The following is a 25903-nucleotide window of genomic DNA, read 5'->3' as shown; positions in this document are numbered from 1 at the left end:
GAAGCAACAAAGTTCAATAGGGAATTAAACATTGCACATTTTGTTCCATTCAAAAAAAAAAGTGTAGGGAAAAAACTGAATCAATAATCGGAATCGATGAGGCAAATGTTTTGATCCGCTTGGTTCTGGAAACACTGGAGCCGGTTCCTCAGTGGAACCAGGCACAGGTTTCCAACCTTTTGTGTCACCCACAGTACTGATCAAAATCATTAGCCACACCATAATTATTCACAAAACCATTACCCTAACCCTTATGTTAAAGGATTGTTAACCAGTCTATTATCTCTTTCTCTCTCTTCTCTCTCTCCGGTTCTTTACCTAAATCTGCAAAGAGAGGAGGAAGCCCTAAATCCCATTTCAGCCTCTCTGCTCTATGGAATAAGGCCTCCGTAGAAACACACATGCACGCACGCACACACACACACACACACACACACACACACACACACACACCGAGCCTCCTTAAACCTGCCTTCACTCCAAAACTCCTGCCAGAAAGCAAAGAACGCTGGGTAATCAACCCCATACCCAGATCACTACTATGAAAGGGTGTGTGTGTGCATGTGTATGTACGCATGAGTCTATGCCTTCATGTGTGTGTGTGTGTGTGTGTGTGTGTGTGTGTGTGTGTGTGTGTGTGTGTGTGTGTGTGTGTGTGTGAGGTTTATACCAAGTGGGTCAAAAAGCTGGAAGCAATTGCCAGCAGAACGTTGAAGCGTGTTCATCATATTTCAGAGAGATTGAGCCCAGTATGGCACAACGTGTAATCACATTTGTAAATAGCATCGTAAAGTTGCACTCGTAAAAGTTTGTTGTCTTGGCCAGAGAGAGAGAGAGAGAGAGAGAGAATGGGATAGTGGGGGAGAGAGAGGGAGAGAGAGAGAGAGAGAATGAGGTACTGGGAGATAGAGGGAGAGAGAGAGAGAGAGCGTGTGAGAGAGGGAATATTTGGAACAGAAAAGGCTGTCAGGTGTTGGTGGGGGGTGGGGGTTTGTGAGTTTGTGTGTGTGTGTGTGTGTGTGTGTGCGTGTGTGTGTGTGTGTGTGTGTGTGTGTGTGTGTGTGTGTGTGTGTGTGTGTGCGTGTGTGTGCGTGTGTGTGCGTGCATTTGCGTATGTACGATGAGGGGTAATGAGATCAAATGTTCCAGAAACATTTCAGAGGAAAAGATTTACCTTATGAGGAGGTTTTTTTTTAATCTAAAAATTGGTCCTGTATGTGTGTGTGTGTGTGTGTGTGTGTGTGTGGCAGGGGGGGGGTATATATATATGTGTGTGTGTGATTCAGTGATTTAATGAACTTGGAAAATGTCAGCGCCTGAAACACACGTCACCGATGTGATCGCTGCCCACTAAGTACCCTGGGCTCACACACACACACACACACACACACACACACACACACACACACACACACACACACACACTAGCTGTTAATCTGTCATGCGGGCCAGTGTTGTCGCTCAGACAGCGTAGCAGCTAACTGTAGTGTAGGAATGTCTGTTCTGTGGCCGCGGCTAATAAATCTGTCTCTCCCTCTGCATTGTCGCCTCTTTCTCTCTCAATCTCCTTCTCTCTCTCCACCTCTTTCTCTTCATCTCTCCCTTCCTGCCTCTTGACCTCTCTGAAACTCAGTCCGATCCCCTCTCCTTCCCTATCTTTCTCTGTCTCACCCTCTTTCTCTGTCTCTGTCTCAGGCCGTTAATAGAGAACTGTGTAGCAGCACAAGTTATAATGATTTCCATAAGGCTACACAGCCTCTCCACGGGCGAGAGTGTAAATCACAGTGACAAGTGTGTGCGTGTGTGTGTGTGTGTGTGTGTATGTGTGTGTATGTGTGTGCATGGACTGGGAGGGGGTCTATGGATACACGTGTACACGCATGTACATGTGGACGCTCGTGCAGACACACACACACACACACACACGCACGATGGCAGAATAACATTGTTTCTCAGGTTTCCCTCTGTTCTCTCCTGGTGAGAATATGACAACTTAAAGCTTTAAGACCGTGATTTTTCATCTGGAAAACTCAACTAACGGCAAAATGAGAGGAATGGGCTTGATGTATTCTCTGCAGCAGCTTGTACACAAACTGTGAAAATGTTTGTCAGTAAGAAAACCTGGTGATGGATTCATAGAAGTGCTCTTAGGGTAGATCTTAAGAAGTTACCCAAGTTTTAAGAAGGTGTTAAGGAGGCTTATAAGTGAAATTCCTTCATATTTTCTTTTCAGTGTCTTGCAGATGTTTTGTCACTAAAAAGACATTTCTTTGGGAATTAAGAGAAACCGATATATTTTCACATTGACATCCATGTATCCAGTATCAGTGGTTTGGCTTGGTCCCAAGCTCGTCTAACAGTTTTTTTTTTACACGGAGGATAACATCAGCTGCTAATTACATTGTGCTGCAGAACATTTACAGTATTACAGTTTTACATCTCAGCCAGCTTTGTAAAACTAACCATTTGATTTAATGACACTGTGTGTAATGTGGCAATCTTGGGCAGCAAAATCTGTAAAAGATTCCTAAAATGATTGTGGCTGGAGAGGAAAATATTCTTTGTTTGGAACGTGGGGGTCAAAATGGAGGACAACTGCGGTGTTGGGGGCTTTGTGGTTGTGTGTGTGTGTGAGACAGAGAGAGAGAGAGAGAGAGAGAGAGAGAGAGAGAGAGAGGAGAGCCTGGGGCTTAACCACAGTAGCTGATATGGATGTACTCACACACACACATACACACACACAACTTTCTGTCTTTCATAGTCTCATGCTCAATTCATACAATACTGTATCTCATTCTCTCTCTCTCTCTCTCTCTCTCTCTCTCTCTTTCCTCACAGTCTCTCTCTCTCACCCGCAAACAAAACCTCCTCTGGTGTCAAGACTATATAATCTACTGATATCCCAACACCGGCAATAATGGGCTTCAATTAAACCATAACATGTGGCTCCATTGTTTCCAGAGCGTCTCCTGTATCACTGAACTGATGGAGTTATAATGACAGTGTGTGTTTAGCAGGGGGTCGATGTCTTGACAGGCCAACTGGCTCTTGAAGGCTGATGGTGTTTATTCTGCTGGTTGTTACACTGGGGGGGGGGGGGGGGGTTGTTGGAGGGGGTGAACACAAGCAGAACTGTCTGTAAAATATGGGGTTTTGAATTCCATCAGCCCGAGACCCAAATGCAAAATTTATCATCTAACCCTGCGACCCAAACTCAGTTAAAGTGGCAGTCCATGAGTTCTTGATTGTTGATTTTGTTTTTTTGTTTTTTTTTCACATCTTTGGTGCTAAGCGCTCATTGCTGTGGCGTTTCTGCACTGCACTTCCCACAGATCACCTGTCAATCAAACAGTCCTGTCAAGTACTGTAAAACTATAATGATGATCCCTGATAAAATTGCAATCCATGTCTTGTCTTAAAAAGATGATTTTTATAGCATTTCTGATCATTTATTTCTACATTATGCAGTAGAGATTGAAAGAAAAGACGAGGGAGACAGAGATGATAATGCAACCTAGTCGACTGATTCTTGTAATATCTTTAAAAGATAAAGAGGTTTGAACTGAAACTGCAGTGTTTAGTCAAAACTGCAAGGCCTTGCAATATTCATATGAAACTGTTATTATGGCAAAAATAAAAATAAACCCTCCTGGTAGCCGGGCTTGGCTAAACAATGCCTCCTCCTCCTCCCACTGTTACGCAAAACTTGTCCGCTTTCGCCAGTTTCTGTGTGAATTATGAAGTGAAGAATCAAGTGTGGGTGAAGTGTGAGGCGAGCGTTGCCTCTAACAGGCTGAGGCAGTGACTGTGGTCAGTTTTTCAGGGTCTGACAGCGGTTGATGGGGTTTGTTAGCCTGTCAGATACACAGACTCAGCTCACATCAGGACTGCTGCTTGGTTTTGGCCCTGATGATACAGACAGCGGTCAGTAGCAGCTGACACAGAAACATCTCTCTCTCTCTCTCTCTCTCCCTTTCTCTCTCTCTCTCTTTCTCTCTCTCTCTCTCTCTCTCTCTCCCTCTCTCTCTCTCTCTCTCTCTCTCTCTCTCTCGCTCTCTCTCTGTCTCTCTCTCTCTCAAATTCAAATGCAAAGAGCTTTATTGGCAAGGTAAGCTTTTCTTTCATTGCCGAAGCAGATATGCAACAACAAGAAATATAAACAAAATCTAAAAAAATCTCCATATACTGTATATCTATATGAACATTTAATGAACACTAATGTCTCTCTCTCTCTCTCTCTCTCTCTCTCCCTCCCTCTCTCTCTCTCTCACACACACACACACACACATAGGTTCTGTCCACATATCCAGTGTCTCTATATTAAAACCTGGAAGGACATGACCCTTTAGGAAAACACAGGCCCCCTGGACACACACACACACACACACTGGACTGGACTGTGGGGACTCATATTTCTGAGTATGCCCATGTCCAATTGCCGCCTTCTCTCTACAGACCTGAAAGTAAATACAAAGAAGGGTTATACAAATATACACACACACACACACACACTTACACAAACACACACACACACACACACACACAGACACACACACGAACACACACACATACACAAACACACAGAGGGGTACCCAGCCAGTAAATGTGTGAAATGTAGCACACTGTTGTGCCATTTCCCCCCTGAAGAGTAAAAGGGAGAGAGAGAGAGAGAGAGAGAGAGAGAGAGAGAGAGAGAGAACTGGACAAAACAAAGATGAAAAGAGAGAGAGGGAACGAGAGAAATGGAGAGATCGGGAGAAAGAAAGAAAGGAGAACTGATAAAAATTATGAGAGATAGAGAGTGAGGAATGTATCGGACTCGTTTTAAGTCTCTGCTGCTTTGTCTTACCTTCCATTAATCACAATCAGTTTTGTATTGTGTGTGTGTTTGTGCGTAAGTTTGCATGAATGTGTATGTGCGTTTATCTGTATTAGTGTGTGTGTGCGTTTCTAAATGTGAGTGTGTGTGTGTGTGTTTATGTGTGTGTGAATGTGTGTATCTGTATTTTTGCGGGCTTATGTTGTATACATTCTTTGTTGTGTGTGTGTGTGTGTGTGTGTGTGTGTGTGTGTGTGTTGTTTTAGGCACCAGGCAGAGTATCTGGCTGAACATTAGAAGGTGGAACAGGATCAGAAGAAAACGCGGCATGTTGTTTATTGAATACAGCTGAAGGAGGGAGGGAATATGTTTTCTACCATGTGTGTGTTCAACTTGAAACAAACATTGAAACATTAGCTCGACCCCCAACCTCGCACTTATATAACAGAGCTGAGGAACGGTGGTGAAGTCGCTCCGCCGCTAGAAATACTAAACGTCACCTGAAACCTGTGTGTCTATCATGCTGAAGATTTGCTGGTTAGAGACTGAAAGAGACTCACTAGAAGACTTTTAAAATCGCATTGCATCACACATAATGACAGATTTCTCTATTTTTTTGTGTCTCAGTTTTAACTAGAAGGCGCTCAGTCAGCACAAACCTCCAGCCAATACTGAACAAGTCTCCAACTTGCTGTTACACCCAAATACATCGTTCCTATCACTTAAATTTTAAGTTAAATTGATTTCTTGACACTGCTAACATACCCTAAGGAGTTAGAAATAAGTCTCAATCTCCTTTAGTTTCAAAGTTATGGCTACAAAACGATAATTTGATTTTTGAGGTGTCAAAAGTTTTGTGCTCTCCAAATAAATTAAAAGTAACATTGGAAAAATCCTCCATGTTTCTAACCTCGGTTAGCCAAGTGTTTGTCTGCGGTAACCAAGGAGTAACGTTGCTAGTTAATTTGACAAAATCGACTGGCCTTGTTTGCGGTGTGATATGATTATATGTGAAACAGCAGACTTTTACTAAGAAATAACAGACCTCAGAGGGCACTCATTGACCAATCAGAATTGAGCATTCCACAAAGCAGTGTAATAAATACTTTTAAGATTCTGGTTCTTGCTTACTGGCACAACATCAGTACTCGGGCTGGGTATACGCCAGTCTGAGGATTGGAACTTGTTACCTTAATTGTCAAGCACAGAGTGTTATATAGGGCACAGCTGGGATTGAGGCAGTCTTGTGTGGTTCAGTATGGTGTTAAACCACTTCTAAGACTCAGATTCTTACTGGAGGGCGCAATAGGACCACTCAGGTCCTAATATATGACAACCAGGGATTTGAACTTGTGACCTTGAAATAACCGTACAGTACAGAGCCTTATCTATGGCAGCACCTTGTACAGGAGTCTTGGGTGGCTAAGCTGTAGACCGAAGTATGGTGTTAATAGGTTAGGGGTTTTATTCCCACCGGGACCACACACATTCAGTTTGCTCTCTCTGCTCTCTGAATGTCTTGGGATGAAAGCGTCTTCTTAAAGACGTGGATGAAGTGATAATGGGGCGGTCAGGTGGTCAGCTATGAAACATCTCTGGTCTGCATGGGTGAGAATGTATTTATAGTAGGTCATATAGTCTGCATAGACATCAGTAACCTGGTATCCACTGCTGAGCCAAACAGACACCAGCCAGGTGTTAGTGTTCACGTGAGTGTAGAAATCTCCCATCATGCACTTCAGATATGGGTCAAACAGTATTTGCATAATTGTCTGTGTCTGTTTTATACTGTTTGGGATAATTTTAGGACAGTTTCATTAGTGACAGGCACGTTATCAGTCGAAAAGTAGCCTAAATTGACTTTCTGATTGTCTAACTTTTCTGGCACTTATTGCATTTATGAATACTATTGGAACTTGATTTAGCACACTTATCCTGTATTGAGCCTGGTGTTGTAAAGTACAGCTCAATATGTATGTTATCTTTCAATCAGCTGGTTGCTAGATCATTAAAAGAGAACACAGCTTGACTTTTCCAAAATTGTCAGAGCGATAGTGCAGCAGTACCTCTCTGTTTCATACAGTGTATACAGTAAACAATGAGAGTTCGGTGACGGCTGCATCTGCAGACTTTGCACATTACAACACTTCTCACCCTCAGGATTTATGCTTATGATGTGTTGTGCTTAGGGCTGAACGATTTTGAAAAAATATCTAATTGCAATTATTTTGACTGATATTGCAAATATAGGGAATGATAATTTTTATATCATTATTCTCATTTTCATTGAAAAACGTATTAAAATGATTACAGTGTGATTTTTGCAGGGATCTGTACCAAACAAAGATGTTTTCTTAAATCTGTAGAATATGATGTGTAGGCCAGGACATCTCTGCAGCACGACAATATTTAATTTAAAATGGTATTTTGACACACATTTCGCCTTTAACAAATATTGCGCCTCCTGCGATTTGAAAATTGCAGTAGGCCATATTGCGATTTCGATAAAAATTTTGATTAATTGTTCAGCCCTAGTTGTGCTCATGATTTATTTCATGCATCTCATTCTCTTCAAATCCACCGCATGGTACACTACACCAATCTTCCTCTACAGATGAAACCTTTCGTTACACCATGCTACTAGGGCTGCAACTAACGATTATTTTCATTGTCGATTAATCTGTGGATTATTTTCTCGATTAATCCACTAGTTGTTTGGTCTATAAAATGTCAGAAAATGGTGAAAAATGTCGATCAGTGTTTCCCAAAGCCCAAGATGACGTCCTCAAATGTCTTGTTTTGTCCACAACCCAAAGATATTCAGTTTACTGTCATAGAGGAGGAAAGAAACCAGAAAATATTCACATTTAAGAAGAGAATTTTGATTTATTTTTCTTAAAAAATTACTCAAACCGATTAATCGATTATCAAAATAGTTGGCGATTCATTTAATAGTTGACAACTAATTGATTAATCGTTGCAGCTGTACATGCAACCTGAAACAACATAGTGACTAGATGTTGAACATACATCTGTAGACTGACATGTATCTCTGTCACTGAACTAAAGTACATACTTTTGCTGTATGTCGGTGGCTGATATATCTCTGCATCAGTACCATTAGGACAAGTTCCTGTGTATTTATTTGTGTTTGGGGAATACAGTGACACTGACTCAGATGTATGGCCGCACTGTACGTACAGGGGAAGGAGTCGTCACCCCCCCCCTCCCCTCCCCCCCCCCCCCCTCTGTGAGTGGGAGTCAGGTAGGAGGCCTGGCAAGTAAGGTTACTGGCCTGCGCTGGGCCTGGGGGGAGGTTTGGATAGCTGTTGGAGTGCTAAACCATGTTCTCCTTTCAGATCAAACCCCAGCGCCGCCCCGGCTTCAAACGCGCCGTCCTTTCTCAGAACACGCCGCGCATGTGGAGGGGAGGGAGGGAAGGAGGAGTGAGGTGCAACGGGAATACCAGCACCTCAAGTTACCACTTAGTTAAATAACCCCAGAACGCACGCACCCACACATAACGCTGATACACCCACACAGGAATTCATATCACACACACACACACACACACACACACACACACACACAGGGCCTGTACCACGCGGCCAGCCAGCACGCTATTAATACCGGGCCCCCAGGATGCAGGTTGAGCCTCGTATTTTGCATTTCAAATGTGTCTTTTATTCCATCGTCCAAATAGTGACGCTTTAAAGACGTTTGGCGCGGAATTAAACACACAGAGCTTGCAGGTGGTCTTCTAAATCACACACACACACACACACACACACACACACACACATCCATATATACGTACGCACACGCACGCATAAACATATCCATTTACGTATACACAACCGCACACACACGTAGCGCTTGCAGGTGGTCCAAGGCTGTTCGGTTCCTTTTCTTTCCTTCCATAACTAGCATCAGGTTCTGGTTGAGGTTTCAAGTTCAGGCCAAGCACCCCCCCCCCACCCCCACCCCACCCCCCTCTCTGCCATGTGTTTTGACAGACCTGATAGTATACCGTCTATATCATCCCTCCCCCAGTTAAAGGGCCCCTCAGATACATTGGTTCCATCTTGAAGCGGTTCCTAGCGTGAAGCTCCAGACAGATGTTTGTATCGTTTTTGATGGTCGTCATAATCAATGTGAGAGGACATGCTGAGAGAGGGAAACGGATACGCCAGCGTGAGAGGAAAAGCGATTATGATAGAGTATGATATAGATAGATTTATGATGGATTTATTCGGTGAAGAAGTTGCTCTTTCTACTGTGTGACCTTCGTACAGCAGTGATTTGCAGCACTATTGAGTTGAGAGAAACGGTTGGGAAAATTTTGTTGTCTTTTCAACCATTGTAAAGCACACTAGAGCTGCAATGATTAATCGATTAATCGATTAGTTATCAACTATTAAATTAATCGCCAACTATTTTGATAATCGATTAATCGGTTTGAGTAATTTTTTTAAGAAAAATAAGTCAAAATTCTCTGATTCCAGCTTCTTAAATGTGAATATTTTCTGGTTTCTTTACTCCTCTATGACAGTAAACTGAATATCTTTGGGTTGTGGACAAAACAAGACATTTGAGGACGTCATCTTGGGCTTTGGGAAACACTGATCGACATTTTTCAACATTTTCTGACATTTTATAGACCAAACAACTAGTGGATTAATCGAGAAAATAATCGACAGATTAATCGACAATGAAAATAATTGTTAGTTGCAGCCCTAAAGCACACAGAGAGAGATTGCGTTTTTTGAGAGATTTGAGTTTAGTATTACAATATCCCCATGCAGTTCTATCTGGAATAGAGGGAATTAGGATAGAGGCATGATGTGGGACCCATTAATGAGGGTGAAGACCAGTCCACACACAGCAAGGCTCCCAGCAGTTCTTTTAATAAACCAGAGAAGTGACGTTTCGAGCACAGTGGCTCTTCATCAGACTTAAAAGATGATGGGTGACCCATGCCATGGCTACTACTGCACAGAAAGCTAAAATGAATGTGATGTTATTACAGGCGCATTAAGTAATTTATGACTTTTATTATCCTCTATCAGCGACCAGGGAATTCCAACAACATCAACAAGATCTCTGGCACAGCTTGTAATGGATTGAGTAAGCTAGCTAATTAGAGCAGAGAAGAGGTAATATATCACAAAGCACAATAACACTGCTTTGTAATTTGCTTTGTTGGCTTTCAGATCTTGCTCACTTTCGCTTACTCATAGCACTGTTCTCCATTGCTGAGCCGTTGAAACTGTGAATTGTGGGCCGAGTAGAAAGTGAGTTTTTGAAAGTCTTGGTGCCGTGGGAAGTTATTGTTGAGTCGTTGTGCTATGGGAAAAAAATCTTAATGCACATTTAAGGTAGAAGCCTGTGAGCGATTGGAGCTCAATCACTCATGCAGCTCAGTCTATTGGTGTGTATGTGTAGAACATTAACCTGCCTCAAATTGTATTTGCATATGATTGATGTTTGCTTTAACCTAAACGGAGCACCAGATGGGTGGGGCAGTCAGGGCATCATCCAGACAATTTAGATGTCAAGAAGGTGAACATGAATTTATCTTCCAGCCTGTGTGAGGAAGGCTTCACAAATTCATCTTTGCGTTTGTTTTAACATACTTGGAGCGCCAGATGGGTGGAGTTTACTGCATCACTAACAAAGCTTCTTATTGTCTCTCTCTCTCTCTCTCTCTCACCAGATGACTCCAGTTCGGGAAGAGATGGAGCAGGAACGACCCACGGAGATTCTGAACATGCCCCAGAGCTTGCTGGGAAACTGGGTAACGACCCTTTGATCTCATTACTAAAAGCATTATCCCACAAAAACGAGAAAGAAGCCTAGATATCATGTACAGTTTTAAAAAGTACAGTAGCAGATCGGACAACAAACACCTTGCATATTCTCTGTCAGTGTGCCACTTATGTGCACACACACATACCAACCCATCACCCTACACACACACACACACACCACACACACATCAGGGTGGTTGTTTGCTTAGATAATTGGCTCTGACAGAGTGGAGAGCGGTCTATTTGTGTGAGGTGTGATTTGGAGGGACACATTCCTTCCTTCGCCTCCCTCCCAAGTCTCCCTGGACCCCCTGTCATGTAACCTAACCCCACTTTCTTTGCTCGCTGTTATCACTCTCTCTCCCTTTGATACACACTCACACATATACAGTACGTCAATACACTCATTCTCTCTCGCTTCACTCTCTCTTTGTTCTTTCACACACAAATTCTTTCCCTGTTTCTCTTTATCTGTCTGTCTCTCACACACAAACCTACACTCTGTCATTCTTTTTCTGGCTATGCTTGCCTCTCATGTACACACACACACACACACACACACACACACACACATCCTTGTGCCTCTATCCTTATGAGGACCTTCGGTAACAGTTTACAATGGCCTTATTCCAGTGTATTAACATGTGTATTAACCTATGGAACCAATTTGAATCATGTTACACTGTTGTAAGTACATTATGTATTGGGGAGATCTTCATCAACTACCTACACTGTAATATTGTGTGCTTACAATACTTTTCCATAGGCTAATACAGTGGTTCTCAACGTGGGGTCCGGGGACCACTAGGGGTCCTTGAGGGGGTTCCAGGGGGTCCCCAGCAAATTGATGAGTTGTTAAACTTCAGCATTATTTCATTTACAAGAAGTGAACACAGTTAGAGAATGTAGCAGAATGACTGTTTTGAACATAGTTTCTCTGTTATCTCTCTACCTGCAATACAGATAGTCATGGAATTCTGGACAAAATCATATGTGACAATAAATATATTCTCAGATCTCATCAAATGGGGGTCCGTGGCTCTCATGTGGCCTAAATTAGGGGTCCTTGATATGAAAAAGGTTGAGAATCACTGGGCTAATACACTGGAAAAGGCCATTGTAAGGTAAAGTCTTACTGGATCTTCCATTGACTACATTCATTCCTTAATCCTTGATAATGATAAACGTGACCCTGAACCACTACCTGTCTAACCTTAAACCTTGCCTTTCCTTTATCCTAACCTAGATTGAATCATAATTCTAATTTTGACCCTAAACCCAAGTCCTAATCCTAAACTAACTTTACCTTTAACCCATACCCTCATCTAAACGTAATCCTAATTCTAAATTTGATCCATACCCCCTAAACTAACTTTAACCGTAAGCCTTACCCTAACCTAAACTTAATTCTACTCTAATGTTAACCCTAAAGCCAAGTCCTAAAACTTAACTAACTTTAACTTGAACCCTTACCCTAACCTAAACTTAATTCTACTCTAATGTTAACCCTAAACCTGTCCTAACCCTATAGCCCCTTAAAGAAGTGAGGATCGGCCCAAATTACCTCACTTTGCAAAAATGTCCTCACTCTGAGAGTCTAAAACCCTAACTGGATCTCACAAGGATAGAGGAACAAGAATACACTCTCTCTCTCTCTCTCTCTCTCTCTCTCTCTCTCTCTCTCTCTCTCTCTCCCTCTCTCTCCCTGTGATCAAAGGCGGTCAGTCGGAGGGTCAGCAGTATTTTTACACTGTGAAGTGTGGCGTTGAAGTGGCCCCTCTGAGACCCAGAACAAGCCTGCCCTCTCGCCCTCTCTGGCTCTCACCTTCTCTCCTCTTCCCGCTCTCTTTCACCGCTTTCTCACCTCTCTCTCGTTTTTTTTTTTTTTTGTCAGCCTGCTCTCTCTTCTCCTCCTCTCTCTGTTTTTACTTCTCTCCACGGCTTCATGTGCGCTCTCTTTCTTTCTTTCTTTTTTTGTTCCCTTTTTCTCCTTTCACCATTACGACTCCCTCTCCTCCTCTCTGGTCTCACTTTCCGCCTGTGCCGTCGCTCCAGTTTTATTTATACGTCTCTCTTGCGGCCAACCTGCTGTATGTACCAACCTAAACATGCACTTCCCTCCCTCTCTTTCCATCACTATTACTCATTCTCCTCTTTATCCAATTCATTTCATTTTGGTTTGATTCAGTTCAATTTAAATCAGTTGGGCTCAGTTCCATTCATTTCAGTTTAACGGCACTTTGCTCTCTCTGTTCCAGTCTCTTTTCCCCACGCTCCCTTTTATTCAGTTCAGTCCAATTCAGTTTGGCTTGGCTCAGTTCAGATCAGTTTGAATTAGTTCAGTTTAGTTCCATTCATTTCAGTTCAATTGCAGCCTTTCTACTCTCCTTTTTTCCCAGTCTCCCCTTTATCCATTCAGTTCAGTTAAATCTGGCTAAAAAGCACTAAGACTGTCCAGCTACTGAGAAGTCCTTCTCGTAGGCAGTCAAGCAGGTATCTGAGGCATTATGATTTTGAGGGTAAAAATCCTTTATTTCAACATGGATGATGGACCAACTCAGGAAAGACAGCATCAACATGGACAACTGTCCTATTTAAGAAAATGAATTAAGCAAAAAAACAGAGAGATAAGATATAAAAATGAAGTTCAATTAGGTTTGGTTCGGTTCAGTTCAGTTGCACTTTGCTCTTGCTCTTTCCCTCTCTCTTTTTTTTTCTCCTCTTTATCTAATTCAAATAATTTCCGTTGAATTCACTCCAATCCCCTGCAATCCCTTTCAGGTCATCATCAAATTAAAACATTGCCAAAGCATCAAAATAAAAGATCACTATCTAAACTTCTCTCTCTCTCCTTCTCTCTCCATCTCTCTCACTCTATTTTCCTCCCTCTCTCTCTCAGCTCTATTGACTTTGTCTGGTCACAGTTCAGCTGTAGTCCAGTAGCCTTTTTTCAGACCCGGGGCCCAGCAGCGAGACTTAAAAGCCTTTTGGGTCTGTTTGTTTTGTCATCCTGCCCAGCTTCGGGTCGGTCGGCAGGGAGTTATATTCCGCTGAGTAATGCTGCCATAGACGAAATACCTCCGGATCTGAGCGCGCAAAGCCGTCACATAACTCTCCCCCTGTTTGTTTACCCGGAGCTAGAATAATAACTGTGTCCGAAGAAAGAGGCGGAACTGTAGTAGTTTCGGCGTGATTTATCGCCCCGGTTGATGGCTATCTGCTGCGGCGAGAACACGGGGGCTGTAAAATCAAGCGCTCCTGTGAACGATTTTCTCTCCTCCCTCCCCACCGACTGGGATCTGTTTTGTCTCTTTGATCTGTTTTCACTGCTTGCTGATTGTTATGCTTTGTACGGAGGGATATGTGTGTATGAATGGATGTATGGGGGTTAGGTTAAATAATTGTGTGGCCACTTTGTGCTTTGCAAGGAGGGATGTGCTGGATATGAATGGATACATGGGGCTAGGTTAGGTTAAATAACTGTCTAGCCATTTTATTTATAGAGGAATATGGATCTATGAATAGCTGCAGGGGGTTAGGTCACATAATTGTTTGGCTTTTTTCTATTCTATGGAGGGATATGTGTGTTTGAATAGATGTATGGGGTTAAGTTAAACAATTGTTTGGCCATTTTATGCTTTGTAAGGAAGGATCTGTGTATGAATGGATGTACGGGGAAATGTTAAGTTACTGTCTGGCTTTTTATGAATTGTATGCAGCAATATGAATCTATGAATGAATGTTTAAGGAGATGTTAAATAGTTGTCTGGCTATTTTATGGTTTGTACGGAGGGATCTCTGTGTAGGAATGGATGTGTGTGTTGATGCTGAATGTGTGGTGTGTTTTTTAAGAGCAGGGAATGCTTACAAACCTGGAGGGAGAGGTGCTTGATCAGTGGAAAATCAGAAACCTGGTGGGTGTGCAAGTGTGTGTGTGTGTGTGTATGTGCGTGAGTTTGCATCTGGGTTCCCATCCATGTGAGTAAAGTTCTTGAGTCGGGGGGTGAAGAGGAAGTGACTCAAAAATATTTCTCAAACAAAACAACTAGGTTTATTACAGCAAATTACATTGTATATACCAAAAGGCACGCTGCCATATGTTGTTACAGCACAACATGGGATTCCTGGCACCGCCTCAGGTGATGATCTCAGCCTGTCCGCCGCTCTTCACACTGCAAAACAATCTCCAAAATGTCCATCTCCATCTTGAAATAAGTAAACAAAGTTCTGCCGGTGGATTGAGTCCGCTTGATCCCAAAGCAGTTTCACCTGTTGGAGGAATTTTCAGGAATCAAGTGTTAGTATCCTATAACAAGGAAAATGAAGGCAGATCTCCTCAGTATTATCAAGAACACTTTCGTGACTTCAAGAGGACTTTTCAAGGCTTCAAGAAAATTATTGAAATAAATAAATGCTGATGTTTCTCTTGTTTTAAGAAAAACAAGATTTAAAGACTCGATACTAGATAAAAATGACTTGTTAAGGTGGATATTTTTTGCTGTGCATCAATAGTAGTCATGTAGTCCAGAGCTATGTGGACTGTAGAACTGCTACATCCATCTAAAAGGTTTACGTCATTAAAATATCATTGACCAAGCTAATAATTCCAAACAGCAAGTTTGTGTTTTGACTAATATTACTTAAAAGAGAAGATAAAATAAGATAAGATTAACTTTATTGTTCTCCAAAAGATGATTGGGTCATTGCAGCAACAAAGCATGGAGGTGTATGATAGGTTGGTTACAGGATATGAACAAAAGCATGCAAATAAAAATACAATAGTTTAAAACGAACAAAAATAAATAAATAATAGGAACAGTTAAGTTAATCTCCTGGAAGGTAAAACTAAAACAGTGGAGGCTTGAAACATTTCTAAACCCTCCCTCAGTGTCACAACCTTTTCAGATAACATGGCTTTGATCGCTCCTCACGTCTAATAAAAGTGCCACATAAGAATCTCTGATGAATTCTACAATCTTTTCATTTCATCCTGGTCTGAAGAACAGAACACTGCTTGTAAATATAAAACCTGTTCTGTAAACCATTTATCTCTCCTAATAACTTCTTTCATTTTTTTTTTCCCCCCGACCTTCCACTTCCGCCCTTCCTTTCTTCCCATCTGTCGTGCGGCTGTGTTTCACCCAGCTGGTTAAGAGTGTGTGTGTGTGTGTGTGTGTGTGCGTGTGTACATGTGAACTTCTCACAAATGATTTATCTCTTTACTTTACATTTACATGTTAGGCTTTTAGCTGACATTCTTATCCAGAGTGATTTATAATGAATGAAACACTAGAATAAACTTAATTTCTTCTTCATTTCTTCATTCAAAAACTAAACACTTTTCTACAAGCAAACAATAGTAACGAGAGCAAGAATCAGGGCCTTCGTGTCCCAGTTATTTTCCAATATCAATAACTTTTTCTCTTCTTCTCCCCCCTCTCTTCTTTTCACCCTCTCTCCACTCGCAGTCCGCCCTCGGTTCACCCAGCCGGCGAAGATGAGGAAGCGCGTCATCGCTCGGCCGGTGGGCAGCTCGGTGCGGCTGAAGTGCACGGCGAGCGGGAACCCTCGCCCCGACATCATCTGGCTGAAGGACAGCCGCCCGCTAGTCGGGGAGGAGGGAGGAGCAGGAGGAGGAGGAGGAGGAGGAGGAGGAGGGGAGAGAGTTGGGGCAGGAGGAGGAGGAGGAGGAGGAGGGGAAGGGAGGAAGAAGAAGTGGACTCTGAGTCTGAAGAACCTGACGCCGGAGCACAGCGGGAAGTACACCTGCCACGTCTCCAACAGAGCGGGAGAGATCAACGCCACCTACAAAGTGGAAGTCATACGTGAGTTGCAGTATCTATTTATACTTAGGGATGGGATGATATATCGAAATTCAATATATCGCAATGCAAAAAATGTATAATACGTGTCATGGGGCAGAAAAACGAATCGCGATATTAACTACATTTTATTCTGCTGTAGTAATCACAATCACAATTTTACAAGTTCTCTATCAACATTACATTAATTGTACTTTGTAATTACATTTTTAAGTTGTTTATATTCTAGCAAGTAGGACTGGGCAATATATCGATATTATATTGATATCGTGATATGAGACTAGATATCGTCTTAGATTTTGGATATCGTAATATCGTTATATGGCATAAGTGTTGTCTTTTCCTGGTTTTAAAGGCTGCATTACAGTAAAGTGATGTCATTTTCTGAACTTAGCAGACTGTTCTAGCTGTTCTATTATTTGCCTTTACCCACTTAGTCATTATATCCACATTACTGATGATTATTTATCAAAAATCTCATTGTGTAAATATTTTGTGAAAGCACCAATAGTCATCCCTACAATATTGTCGCAATTTTGATATCGAGGTATTTGGTCAAAAATATTGTGATATTTGGTTTTGTCCATATCGCCCAGCCCTACTAGCAAGCCAATGCTAGAAAGCTCAGAAATAAACATAATTCTGCTCAGTTAGACTTTGTTGTCATTGAACTTTTATTTATTACATCGTATCATGGTTTTATTAAATTGTAAACCCCACATCGTGTATCGAATCGTACCGTGAGATAAGCATATCGTCCCATTCCTATTGGCTGCCCTAGGATCCCCTAGGCTGGTGTGTGTAAGTGGCAGGGTTGCATTGTGGGTAGCAGGATGGCCGAGCAGTTAGAGAGAGCGTCCTTCCACCAAATCACTTGAGTTCAAGCCTTATGTCAGCAACCATCTGCCCAGCTGAAGTGCCCTTGAGCAAGAGTTTGAATCCTTACCAGCTCCGGGGTTGATGGAGGAAGAGTCGTGCGAAGAGGAGAAGTTTTAAAAAGCTGCATGGTCTTCTTTCACTTCAGTGACATTTATTGATCACCTCTCGTCAATAAACGTCAGTGAAGCAAGGGAAGAATGTGGAGGTTTTTGAGTTTGGAAGGTGAGCTCGTTGCGGTTTAGGTCTAAAAAAGGTTTAGTTTTACTGTTGAGAGCAGAATGTGTGCTGCGATGAGTTGTGAGTGTGTTTTGATGTATTAGGTTGCATTAGAAGGCAACAAAAGCTGTTTTGAGATTGGTTGATTTAATATTGAGGTGGCTGGTGTTGAGTTGGTGTGTGTGTGTGTGTGTGTGTGTGTGTGTGTGTGTGTGTGTGTGTGTGTGTGTGTGTGTGTTGAACTGTGTGCTGCTGAGTGTGGTAGTTGTGTTGAGCGCCTCAGACTGGCTCCTCTCTCTTTACTCGGCACATCTGTTGTACATTAAACTACAGCTGGAGCCTTTCCTCAAAGACACATGTTTCCACATGCACACACACACACACACACACACAGAAAGGAAGTAAATCAAACCGCTGCTCGCTCATGTCAAATGTGACATTTTCTCTATCGGTAGAGATTCACTCAGCTGTCAGTCATTTCCAGCTGTTAGAAAGAAGACTAGAAAAAAAGAGGAATTGAGTTAGAGAAAGAACAGCAGTACAACTGTGTCTAGTGGAACCAAAGAAGTCTGTTAAACTCACTGAAAAATGATTTATTGCTTTCCATTTTCCTCTATTTACCCCACACCTAAAATAGGTAAACAAGGCACTTACGCTTGCATACCATAATTTGTCTGATAGTCATGCATGGCTTTGCATTTGCTTGACTAGTAGTGTGAGCGTCTATCAGTTTGAGCCTAGGAGGAGAATCATCTTGAGAAGAAACACATTAAATGCATATTATCCTGCATGTTAGCCAACCCACTTGAGTGTTTTCTGACCACCTAAATGAAAAATTGAACTCCAGAGATTCCAATAGCCGGGTTGTGTGTTCACTCTGCATGTCATTTTAGGTAGCAATGTTTAACAGATGATTTTGGGACGTGCTGGTTCTGGCTCTTGCTGCTCGGCGACTATTGAAAACACGTTTAAAGTTGACATTTTTAAACTTATAGCACCGTGCGCTCATGAGTGCTGAAAACATGTTAAGCACCGTCTGTAACACTCAACAGTGCCACAGTCTTTTCCATTGAAATCAACACAGAAAAAGAAGCCAGCAGTGCCAGATGGAGGAAACGTAGCACTGCTCTTGCCCACAAAGATGCTAAAGTACTCTTAGAGAGTCTTAAACCTTCATCCAAAACCCAGCCAGCAGCTTCACCACTAAAATCTCCCCCAAAAGCCAGGGAAAACTGTGGAAGCTGCGGTCCTCGCCGACTACATGAATGCCTCCTATAACATAACACAGACTGAGGAGGCTTGTTCACTTCTCATGTTCTTCTTATGGCTGTGATTCAGAAACAAGACCGAGATGAAAGGGTTGAAACAGCTGATTGTCAAATAGGTTAAAAAACGGATTCATATTTTTCTCTTTGTGAGTTAGCCTTGCGTGAGATTGCGATGAAAGGTACTAAAAAAGACGCTATTGAATTTCTCGGGCAGGTGTGTTTATTCTGCTGTATAAACTGAAAAAGAAAAGGCTGACTTTAGAGATACGGGCTCTGATTGTGTTTCTTCAGCAGAGAGGGAGGATGTGGCGCTGAATACGGCCGATACTGTGCGAATAATGCTTTCAAACCATATTGCATTCTCTCAGTGCTTCTGCTTTCTCCTTGCATTCAGTTCAAATAAATTGAAAAGTGATTTTCTACAGAGGGCAGAATGAGAATATACTTATAGAGCACATTCTGTCTCCTCACGGTGCTTATGCTTTCTTTTTGGAATTGGAGCTTATAGTTGCTGACTACAGAATTTAGTTACAAGACTTGAAAATGCTTTCAGTGCACATAACTTACTATAATGTGAAGCCAGGTCAAGATTTGTTATTGCGCTGACTACTAAGCAGTCTGTTGCAAAATATTGGTAAGAGGATTATTCATATTACACAAACTCACTCAGATGAAAATTCAATCTGACAGGTTTACAAAATACAACAAACAGGTTTATAAAGAGGTTTTGAAAATGCGAACCCTTTCTTCTGTTTCACACACTGAATTGAAAGTGGACTTAATTAAATATACTGTCTCTTTTTCTGTCTCTCTTTCTGTCTTCCTCATCTCCCCATCTGCAGAGCGTACCAACTCCAAACCCATTCTGACTGGCACCCACCCAGTCAATACCACTGTGGATTATGGGGGAACCACGTCCTTCCAGTGTAAAGTCCGCAGTGACGTCAAGCCGGTCATCCAGTGGCTTAAAAGGGTCGAGACGGGCGATGAGAACAAATACAACTCCACCATCGAGGTACGCACATGCACATAAACACACAAGTCTTTATCATTTTCACAATTTATCTGGCAAAACGTTCACGGTTTCCTTGAAGTAAACTTTTCCTTGATTTGATCTGATCTGATCAAAGGTCGGGGACCACCGGTTCGTGGTCCTGCCCACGGGGGAGGTGTGGTCGCGTCCCGACGGGTCGTACCTCAACAAGCTGCTGATAACCAGAGCCAAGGAGGAGGACGCCGGCATGTACATCTGTCTGGGAGCCAATACTATGGGCTACAGCTTCAGGAGCGCCTATCTCACCGTGCTGCCAGGTGGGAGAATGAAAGGGGACAGAGGGACAGAGAGAGAAGTGTTTATGTCTATGTCTATGTTTATGTTTATGTCTATAATATACAAGTTCTGTCTGGGCACCAGAACTGTGAGAGGCAGAGAGAGATATAAATATACATAGAGAGAGAAAGAGCAATACCTTTATATATCTCTCCGGGTACCAATACTATGGTGCACAGCCTAAGGGGCAGTTATATGACTGTTTTGTGGGTGTGTATAGAGGCTTTGTAGTTGCACAACAACTCTCCCAGCAACCAAAGTTGGGTGTACACATAACAATATTTAAATATATAAAGACTTACCTGAAATAGACTGTTGTGGTGTGGCTGTCAATTCAGTAATGTTAGAAGTAAGAGTGAATAGTCTAATAAGGTATATTTGTTACCAAATTTAGGTTACTGTGACACGGTGAAGTGTCTTGGCTCTAGACCCTTTGGTCCTACCAATGCACACCAGCTTCTACTAGATGCATTTATTGTGTGCAAATCATATGTATTGACATCAAGACAGTTATAGTTAGCAAACCACACACTAAGATTAGCTAGCTAACAAGCTTACATTATCTAAACGCAAAATAAATCAGATGTATCAGTCAACAGCGCAGAAGTTAACCATGTGTTTTGAATTCTGTTGAGATGGCCAAGTCATATGAAACACAACAAGCTATTGTTGAGCAAGAACTGCAGACCTCCAATATGGCCAACCAGTGTGTGTTACGTCACCTGAAAGAATTTATTGTTCATTATAGTATTGTTAAAACAGTACATTGCTTTGACATCTAGGCAGATGATTTTCTCTTACTTTTGATTGGTTTTTCCTCTAATTTCTTTCAATTTCTCATCTCTTTCCCACCCACCAGACCTGAAGCCCCACATCAACCCTGTTCCCACGGCGACAGCCCCCAGCCTCCCCTGGCCCGTCATCATCGGCATCCCAGCGGGCGTGGCCTTCATCTTAGGCACCGCCCTCCTCTGGTTCTGCCAATCAAAGCGCACCTGCTCCACCTCCTCTTCCTCCTCCTCCGCTCTGCCCGCCTCCCAGCGTCCGCCGGCGGCCAATCGCGACAGAGCCTGCCCGCCGCTTCCTCCTCAACCGGCCAACGGCGATAAAGATTGTCTTTCTTACGAGGACTACGTCGCCCATCAGCAGCAGCTTCTCCTCGCTCAGGGTGGCGCGGGATTGGCTCCCAAGGTCTACCCGAAGATCTACACGGACATACACACACACACGCACTCGCACGTGGACGGGAAAGTGCACCAGCACCAGCACATTCACTACCAGTGTTAGCATCAAGGCTAGCTGTAAGGTGCTTTCACATTCAAAATCTCTCTGAAAAACTTTCTGCTACATATCAGCATGTTACTGTGCACAGACTCAGTCGCAATAGTCCACGCTGCTTGTTGACATACAGAGCATGGAGCATGGGAAGCCACATGCAAAAGCCCATGTGGACTTATATACAGAAACATGGGATTAGTGTTTCTGCGTTGTTTCTCTCTCCCAGCTCACTCTTCTGCAGCCATACAAGTTACTGAATTTACATCGACTCATTCAGGATACAAACAATGAAGAATGGAAAGAAAGAGAAGACACAAGTGCATCACCAAGAACATTATTTTCAGCCAATCTGTTGAAATCCCCAAAGATGCTTTATTCAAGCCTTTTTGGGATTTTTTTTTTTTTATTATATGCGATCTCTTGCGTAGATCCGTAAATCTCACCCCATTTCCCTTGAAGCCTTGTGTTTGAAGCGCCAGCGAACCCGACGTCTTCAAAGTAACCTGACAGCTTTGGCTCCCATGTAACCCCCGAGCATGCTCAGTGAGATTTATCTCCGTCTGCTGTTTTAAGTACCTTGGACACAACTACAACCTCCTCAGCAGTAAAACAAATACGGCACACTTACCTTACAAGGATCCAAATATATTCATGTATATAATGGAATATGATTATGGCATTAACGTTTAGCAGGCTACTTCATCCAGAGCGACCTATAAAGAACAATATAGCGTGTATGTACTGTAATAGCTTATATTCAGAGTATATCTCAGGCGTCAGCCCAACTGAGCCACATGAACCACAGATCAAGACGAGCTCCGCTGTATCCACACCATTGGCAAAGACCAGAGGGCTTCTGTTTTTTGTTTTTGACAGCCGTTGTGAAAACTGTCCAGCTGCTATCTGGGTACTGTATGAAAAACACTTCATGTCAAACTGAGCTTATGAACTTAGACAGAATCATTGGTTTTCCTGGATCTCTTTTAGTAGATTATTTTTGGCGGCGGCTGCAGTGTGACTGATATGGAAAAGCAGTTCTGTTACGACCAGCGGGTTTCTCCAGAAAAGACTTTGTTTTCGCTCCTCGGTTGCAGAAGTAATCGTTAGGTCTATTACGACTCTGCGATGAGTGAATGTACTGACAGGTCCTGTCTCGTTGCAAACCTCCTTACTTCCTGGAGAATGGTGGCATTTCCCGTTTCATATCATCTCCTTTTCGGCGTCGTTTGATGCTCGCTGACTTTGGAAGAGAGAGGGTGAGACGGATCAAGGATATCGAATCTCCTCATGTCAGATGTTCAACCTCTTCAGCCAACAACGCAAAGGGATTGTCAACGATGCCTTGGTGTAAAATGGTGCCTTGTAAAAATTGTTTCCAGATTTCACGGATTGCTTTCGGATCGTTGGATATGTAACGGATTCTTGTTAATCTGTTATGAGATTTGGTGGGCTGGAAGGAGACTTCATCGTAAACTTGGTAACATAAGAAACTAAAAGACAGCCCTCAAATCTCTTCTCTCCAAGTTGGAGGCAATCGACTCAAACGGACCGTACATCTCTTTGAGTGGTCTGACAGAGACACTTTGTGAGTGATGTAAGTGAACAGGGATTGCATGTGCTCTGTTCTCCTCTACAGACAGTTTGTTACAAGGCAAAGGACCTCTGGAGACATTTGTTGTCTCTTGTGTTTGCATGTGAAGAAGAAAAGTTTTGGAAAAGGGCTGCCTTCACACCTAGGACCTGTTCTGAAATCTCGAAAATCTAAATGCAATCAAGAACTTAAAGGTTCTAGATGCTGAAAAGTAATATGATGGTGATGCAGCTTATTTGAACTGAAGTTACTATCAGTATTGTTGTTATTATCAAAATTTAGAGCCATATCATGGAGAAAGTCATTCAGATCGATGATTAGTCAACATGGCAACACCCACTGAGTAGCTATAAGTATATAAAATGCTTTGAGTGCTGCACATCGGCAATCAATTCCAATCAATCACTGCTCAGTACATTAAAGGATGTGTCTGGGATGTTTGGATCTGTATGTTTTGTTTCGCTCACCAGCATCAGTGCTTTCAGCAGGTGTGTTGCATTGACCCAGACCTCATGGAAAACCAGTCCCAACAGACCTTTTTATTGGACAGCCAGTTACAGCCGACTTTCTCTTCCTCTTTTGCTCTTGAATTCTCAGGTGGCCATCTTGTTGTTCCTGTGTGTTGCTTATGAATCTGACCACTATATAAAAAAAACTGTGTAAAGTGAAATTACGATATGCCTTCGACTGCTTCAAATTACAGCACTCTTTTAAAGGTACGCTCAGTGATGTAATCTTGGAAAAAAGAGGGGTGACCCTGTCCAGAGATGTTTGCAAAAAGGAAAAGCTCATGGTTAAAATTTTTGGGATGTTTATGTAGCATGCAGCCTACAGATAACCTCAGAGGCATAAAGCAGTGATCACATTGTGCATGTCATACCTCTAATACTGACAAGCTGTGACAAAATTGTCTTCTTCTAATTCATCCTTCTACTAGATTGACCCTGTCCTCTTATGTACAAACCTACTATATAACAGCAAATCCATGCAGCAAAGGAAACACATGCTTATAAGTAAATGATTGCAGTACCAAAGGGGATCCAGATGCCTCCATAACACACACCTGACGACAACTTTAACTGAAACATCGGGTGTCAATATGTCTTGGCTCTTCATTAAATATGGACGATACCTGAGCCATCGCTCTAGTGTCCTTCCCTTTGAAATGTTTGTTTCCTATCCTCTCACCATCTCTTCTTCTCTTTTGAAACATCTCCTAACAAAGTCACCCTGAACAACAACTGCATCCTTAAGTCTACCATTAAAAGATTTTCTTCTAAAGTTGGAGGGGTTGAAAGCTTGCCAAAAAACAAAATAATACAGCATATCTCATTCAATACTGTGTTTCTCTGTGAAAAATGTCCTCAGATTGAATTCACTTTTTTTTCAGTTGTTTTACGTGTGTTTAGCCCATGTAAGTTTTATGTGTCAAAGCTAATGGACTGCCAAATAGAGAGACAGACTGTGTATACATGCACTTACCACTAGTATGTCGATGGAATGAAATAACCCTAGTGTTGAAATGAAACTCATTGTTACATGCTCTGTAATTTAGGGAGAGGTGCTTTGGACCATACAGTACCTCTGGTGACACATTGGCCCACAAAGAATTGTAAATCCTAAGGAATTGTCTCTGGATTCGAAAAAGGCAAAGCGTTGTTTTTAATTTATTTTCTTTTGACATGATTTTTTTCATATAATTGGGCATTATATATGTAATTGATACATATGCGTTATGATTATCCAAAAAGGAAAAGAGTCATAGCATGAACGGATGACATTTTGTCTTATAGTCATAATGTAAGCTATGTAGCAAATACCATGTACGTATCAATGTAAGATATTTATATGTGCTGCCGGAATATACAAAACTTTATCGATAATCTTTGTATCGACAATCTTGTACAGTCTATTGTCATTTAGGTTGAAAATTTATTTTCTCCCATGCTGAAGCAAAGTTTCTGTCTCATGGAAACATTTTAATCATTTTATTGGTGCCATTAAAAAAAGACAGTAAATCTGAGTAATATTGTCCTTGCTGTTAAAGATCCATTATGTAATAGTTTCATGAAGAATTATTGGCTTATTTTCAATATAAGAAATATGTTTAGGCTGAACAAGAGAAGTCATGTGGTCAGGAACAACCACTGGCAGGCAGAAGGTGAGTGAACAAAGCAGATTCTGACAATATATAAAAAATACTAGTCATTCTGCAGATTTCTTTTTAAGTGAATCACTTTCTTTATGTTATCAAACCAACAAGTGTAACACCGAAATCCGGTCGGAAGAATTTCTGTGTTGCACTTAAAGAATTCACTTAAAGAATGACTATTTTTTTTTATATATTGTCAGAATTTGTTCTCATTTGTTTATGTGCTAGAAAAGTGTGATTTTCAGACCTGTTTCGCCATACAATGGCAGTGAATGGAGAGAGAAAAAAAAATGCAATTCTCCAGTAGCCTCTACTGGAGCAACAGATAACAGAGAATTGCCGATTTTGGGGTTATAATAATAATAATAACTTTATTTGTATTGTATATGTAGCACTTTTCTAAAAACAATGTTTACAAAGTGCTTTACATACAATAAAATCCAAAAGCAGCAATAAAAGAAAATAGGCATAAAAGGTAATATATGAGGTAGACAGGTACAACTAAAAACACACAAACAAACAGAGATACAATTAAAAACAGATCGAACTTTACATAAAAGTGTGTGCCGAAAAGAAATGATAAAAAATAGGAATAAAAGGTAATACAAGAGATAAACAGGTGCAGCTAAAAATAAACAAACAAACAAACAGAGGCTGTCCAGGAGGCTACACAACCCAAGGTACTACCAAAGTTCAACATCACATCAACATCATAAGTAATGCTGCGAGTAACACTGA

At 41.8% G+C, this 25903-nt stretch overlaps 1 protein-coding gene across 1 annotated transcript in view; it reads left to right on the top strand.

Annotated features, from left to right (window-relative positions):
* Positions 1 to 25006, top strand: part of fgfrl1a (fibroblast growth factor receptor like 1a) — an 80451-nt gene extending 55445 nt beyond the window's left edge. Inside the window, exons 4-8 of the mRNA XM_071529593.1 lie at positions 10536 to 10616; positions 16098 to 16454; positions 19657 to 19829; positions 19945 to 20125; positions 21004 to 25006. Coding sequence (XP_071385694.1) covers positions 10536 to 10616; positions 16098 to 16454; positions 19657 to 19829; positions 19945 to 20125; positions 21004 to 21431 — 1220 coding nt within the window. The 3' untranslated portion in view covers positions 21432 to 25006. The remainder of the gene's footprint in view (positions 1 to 10535; positions 10617 to 16097; positions 16455 to 19656; positions 19830 to 19944; positions 20126 to 21003) is intronic.
* Positions 25007 to 25903: the final 897 nt, after the last annotated feature.

This window comes from Centroberyx affinis, unplaced genomic scaffold (genome assembly GCF_046629955.1).
Source record: "Centroberyx affinis isolate AG114_WGS23_722 - 3 ecotype Tasmania unplaced genomic scaffold, CSIRO-AGI_Caff_v1 ptg001803l_1, whole genome shotgun sequence".
Classification (NCBI taxonomy): Eukaryota; Metazoa; Chordata; class Actinopteri; order Beryciformes; family Berycidae; genus Centroberyx; species Centroberyx affinis.
Note: the sequence above shows the minus strand (reverse complement) of the source record. Positions and strands in the feature narration are given on the sequence as shown.